Below are 4,961 nucleotides of genomic sequence, written 5' to 3'. Positions count from 1 at the left end.
ACCTATGCCGATTTTGTGATGTACCGGACACCCTCCAACACGTGGCGTTGGTGTGCCCACATCGCGGGAAAAACAACCAAGATGAAGCTTCAGAACCACTACAAGCCATCGAAGAAACGTGGGAGGCAATGTTAACGAACGGCACAGAGTCTGGAGGATCGGTGAAGTCTGGTGGGTCGGGCCCCGGCCGCGGCATTGGCCAACGGCTTTCTGGACTGAGAGAGCCATCCACCTAGGACGAAGAAAGAACACTTTCTCGCAGTTTCGCACAACAAACCTTTATTCCTCCTCCTCGGTGTCATAGAGCCAGATTTCCCTAGAATTTGACAGATTTTTTTTTCTTTTCCTTATACGACCTAAAAGCCTTAAATTTAGAACACAATTTTCTAGGGTTGGCACTTCACTTTTTCCACAACTGGGCCACATAAATAAGAGGGAATTTCCATCGAGCTCTTGTCATGTGTCCGATACCGGGCATTCACCGCGGCTCTGCCGCCATCGGTGAGACGATATTGGAGTCCACTTCCTTGCACTGCTCCGAAACGCTTGTTTCCCTAGAGTGAATAAACACACACCATGAGTCACTATACACTTCAGCGATCACTTAGGACATGGACGATGGAGAAAAAAAAGAAACATAAGTACATAAAACATTAGGCGGCAAACAGTGACAACATACATTTTAACATGTCAGGCATTAGACAAAACGGAGACTAGTAGCAATATTCTAAAATGTAACGCCATAATAGGTGACTGGACTAAAGAAGAACAAGTGCAGAAGAACAAGACGTGCAGAAAAAAAAATTTGTCGCAGTTTCACCCGAAAGGCGAAGCATCAATTGCGATAGCAATTTGGTAGAGAGCTATACGGAGTAAGGATAGTAGTTTTATCAGCTGTATAAACTTGGACATGCAGCAGCACCAACAACGCGCAGAACTGTTGTCGACGCCGTCGGTGTTTTGCCCGCGTTCGCACCGAACGCGCGCGGCGTTGGTGACTGTCGCCGGTGCCTCTGGGGGCGGCTCGGAGGTTTTCGACGAGATCAGAATGGGACACTCGTCGAGCAGCGTCGGAAATCTTACCCACCTTCTCGCCTCGCAACGTTTTTATATAAATAAGCATTTGGTGCCGCAGCTAAACGTCGCCTCCCCTCCCTACCTCCCGTCCTCCCGCAGGCTTTCGCGCGACGGAAGAAGTCGCGTTTGCTCTCTCTCTCTTTCTATGTATATTTATATATGGTGATTGTAAAGGAGGAAAGAGACGGTTAATTCTGCAGCCCTTCAGGGAGCATGGTGCAGAACGCGCGTTTGCTCCCCGACGTGCGTTCGCTCCCCGTAAAAGCGCGCCTTTCACGGGAAGCCTTTCACACCAGCCTTTCACTCGCACATACAGCGTCCGGAGCGCGGCGACGATTTCATCGCCGTTGACGCCATACGGAACCTCATGGCGACGGCAGAAATCCGCTTTGGAGTGTCCATGTAATTGCTATCGCAATAAAAGAAGTGTAGAAATACAAGTGTAGAAAAACAAGTGCCCCATAGATATGAGAAGCTAGCGACTGCGATAATGAGCTTGGTTTGCTTCATTCCGGCCCACGTAGGTGTTACGCTTAGATGCAAACGACTCTAAAAAAAAAGATCCTCAATCAGTAACACAGCATATCGTGCAAGTCCTCCCATCGATTTCCCTGAGCGCACTGTTCGTACTCACAGCTTCGAGGAAGTCGATCGTCACCCAACCGGGACAAGCCCACTACCGCCGTCGTTTGAATTTGCCGATTGGATGGATTCGACGTGGCTCAATCACAATGACGTCGTCATCATCGCTAGAAATCACCACGTAATCCGTTTTGTCAGCACGAACAATGGCGGGGCACGGACGCTGTAGGCTCCTCGTAGCAACCCATATCCAGCAAAATGAGACCGTCATCTTCCCCTTCGCATTTGGCATTTTCCACTGGACAATCGTTCGAAACTTGCCGGTCGTAGCTTCGTCGGTCGGCCCCAGTCGAAGAGGAGAAAGCGCACAGCCGCTTTTTTGGCATGCCGTCGCGATCCTTTGATGCTAATGTTGAGTGGGACGGGTCAAAATCCCTCGAAGGTTGCCCGGCGTTGTCACAAATTGTAATGCTCCCTTTGGCAGCAGCTGTCGGAGCGTCACCAGCTCCAGAATGTGTCAGCGCCGATTGTACGGCCAGCGCAGCTTCACGTCGCGCTGACACCGCGTCGGGATTGTCTGCAGCCGCACCAGGTGCGGGAAGGCTCTTGGGAGCCCGGCCTGCCGCGACCTCACGGTGCGATGAAAGCGATGTGCACGTTGTATTGCCAGGAGCGTGCTGGCGGTCATCGGGCAGCAGCGGGCGTTGACCGCGCACTGGTGTTATCCGGTAAGGCGACTCGCGATTGTGGTACGGCGCCTCGTTGGAATACGGCCACCTGCCTCGGTGCAAGGGCGCTCTGTGATCAACAGAAGCAGCTGGATTGCGTTCCCGACCGTAAGGGAACGTAGGCTGCTGTGGTGCAGCATGACGGCTGGGTAACGGCATCGACGGAGTTTGTCCACGACCGCCAACTGCCCCCGGTGGCTGCTGACCGAACCCGAATGATGGCCAGTTGCCGCCTTGCCATGAGCTACCTACGACCGGTCGGATCCAGGCACTAGGTAGGCGCCAAGCGTCTCCGAAATCGACGCAGCTTCTGTTGGGCAAAACGTTCAAGGTCCCTGTGTTGACTCGAATCGTTTCGTTCGAGACGCTGGGCACGTTGGTCAAGATATTTCGGGGCAGGTCGCTTCTCCCCCTTTCGTCGCCTTGAGGAACCGTACATGACGCGGCGTACGACGATGAACGCTCAGCGTTGCCGTATTCCATTTTCCGAACCCGTCGGTGACACGGTGCACAAACCAACAAACGTTGCTGACGTTGCTACCAAACTAAGAACACACTCCGCTGTCGAACCTCGAACGCTGGGCTACGGCTGCGCATGCGGCTGCGCGTGCGGCTGCGGGCGCGGCTATGGGCTGTGTCCATTGCCGACTACGTCCACAGCATAAAGTAGTGCGTCGCCTGTTGAACGCTCGCAATAAGAAACCCTGCCTATCCAAAGAGCCAGAAACTATTACATGTGCTCCAGTGTAAAAAGATACAATATAGTTTCTGTAGAAGTAACGTCTGCATACAGCTTGTTTCACACTTATATGGCATATTCAACTGGTCGCGTGCAGAAGTGTTCATCTCGCGTGAAACGACAAGCTGTATTACGGCGACAAATGACTATAGTAGCCTATCCTGGATTTGTGAACGATATAGGTACGTGCTTATTGTCATGATAAAGCTTATACCCCTGTCACACGGACACTCGAAAGTCTTTTGAGCAAAAAGACTTCTCCCGAAAAAGAGTTTCGCCCGCAGACACACGACAAGGAGCGATCTCTTTTTCAGAAGCGGTCTTTTCTGGAAGAGGAGTTCGCCGATCTCCTTTACGTCCGAAAAGGAGTAGCCTCGAAACCAGTGGGCACCAGCAATTATCATATATCAAACAAAATAATCGAATGCGTAATTTTATGTCGCCTAGGCTCACCATAAAAAAAAATTTTTGTCTCGCAGAAGGTGTAGTAAACCCAGTAATGCTCATTTTCTTCTGTAGTCTCGTAAGCAGGTCGAACGGGCTGGGGATGTCACGTGATGGCGCTCTTTAAACTACTACAGTAAATCTTTATATTAACGTTTGTTATGTTAAATTTATTTGAAAAACGTGTAAACAATAAGTTTTCGCTTAATATTTCGAGATACATAAGTTTTTTTTTTTTTTTTGCCGATATCGTTTCCAACGCTAGCGCCACGCTTTCGTTAGCGTGTCCAGAAGGAAACACTAAAAGGAGATCGTCGGCGCCGTCTGTTTGCTGCGCAACACCTCTTCATTCAAAAGTCTTTCAACTTGGTAAAAGACCGCTTGCGTAAAAGAGTTTTTCCGTGCTCGTGTGACAGAGGTATTAGTTAAAGTTTTAAACGAGATTTGAAACCCTGCAGGAGCCCTCGGAAACACCCAGCCGTATGTAATTTTCGTTTCGTTCACCATCGAGTTTTCGTCTGTCCTAACCGCGACATCTCTCTCTCCCCTAGCTCCGCCAATGCATCGGTTCCGTGTTGGGCTGGCCGAATGCTGCGTTTGGTGGAGTTTCGGTTGTAATTGTGCAACATTGTGCAAAGACGTGGACACCGCGGATAGCCTTAGTTGAAGCACTGACACCACCGTATTTTGATGATCGCCATAAAGCTGCTACCAGCATAGAGTTTCTCACTATATTATAGTGAGAAACTCTATGGCTACAAGTTTGTATGGGTGTTCTGTGCTGCTACGATGTGAATGATGCTGTGCCGGGGCGGTATTCTGTAAGAGTTTCCATTTCGGCTGTCCATTTCGCCTGTCGCTCTTTGGCTGCTGCTTGACGTGCAGGAAGGTGCCAGCCAGTCTCCTTTCTGCACGTCAAGCAGCAGCCAATCAGCGACAGCCGAAATGGACAGTCCACTAGGTAAACTCTTACAGAATACCGCCCCTGCGCTGTGACGAGAGAGCGATTTTTGTTTGTTTGTTTGCTTGTTTGCTCGTTATTGTTTTTTTTTTCTTTGTTTGTTTCTTTCTTTGTTCGTTTGTATGTTTGCTTGTGTCGTTGTTTGTTTGTTTGCTTGCTTGCTTGTTTCTTTCTTTCTTTTTTTGTTTGCTTGTTTGTTTCTTTGTTTGTTGGTTTCTTTGGTTGTTTATTTGTTTGTTTCTTCGTTTGTTGGTTGGTTTTCTTGTTTGTTTGTTTGTTTGTTTGTTGGTTGCTTGGTTGGTTGGTTGGTTTGTTGGTTGGTTATTTGTTTGATTGTTTGCTTGCTTGTTCGTTTTTTTTTGTTCGTTTGCTTGTTTGTTTGTTTGGTTGTTTCTTTGTTTGTTTGTATTCCTGTTTGTTCGTTCGTTTG

The 4,961-nt window shown here is 49.0% G+C and overlaps 1 protein-coding gene across 1 annotated transcript; it reads right to left on the bottom strand.

The window, feature by feature from the left end:
• Positions 1–273: 273 nt before the first annotated feature.
• Positions 274–2,931, bottom strand: LOC125942567 (uncharacterized). The gene is made up of 2 exons (XM_049660754.1): positions 1,712–2,931; positions 274–554 (listed from the first exon to the last, which is right to left on the bottom strand). Exon 1 carries the CDS (start codon positions 2,868–2,870, stop codon positions 1,854–1,856), a length of 1,017 nt encoding a protein of 338 aa, XP_049516711.1. The 5' UTR covers positions 2,871–2,931; the 3' UTR covers positions 274–554; positions 1,712–1,853.
• Between the last annotated feature and the right edge of the window lie 2,030 nt (positions 2,932–4,961).

The sequence above is a fragment of the Dermacentor silvarum genome, chromosome 1 (assembly GCF_013339745.2).
Source record: "Dermacentor silvarum isolate Dsil-2018 chromosome 1, BIME_Dsil_1.4, whole genome shotgun sequence".
Classification (NCBI taxonomy): domain Eukaryota; kingdom Metazoa; phylum Arthropoda; class Arachnida; order Ixodida; family Ixodidae; genus Dermacentor; species Dermacentor silvarum.
Note: the sequence above shows the minus strand (reverse complement) of the source record. Positions and strands in the feature narration are given on the sequence as shown.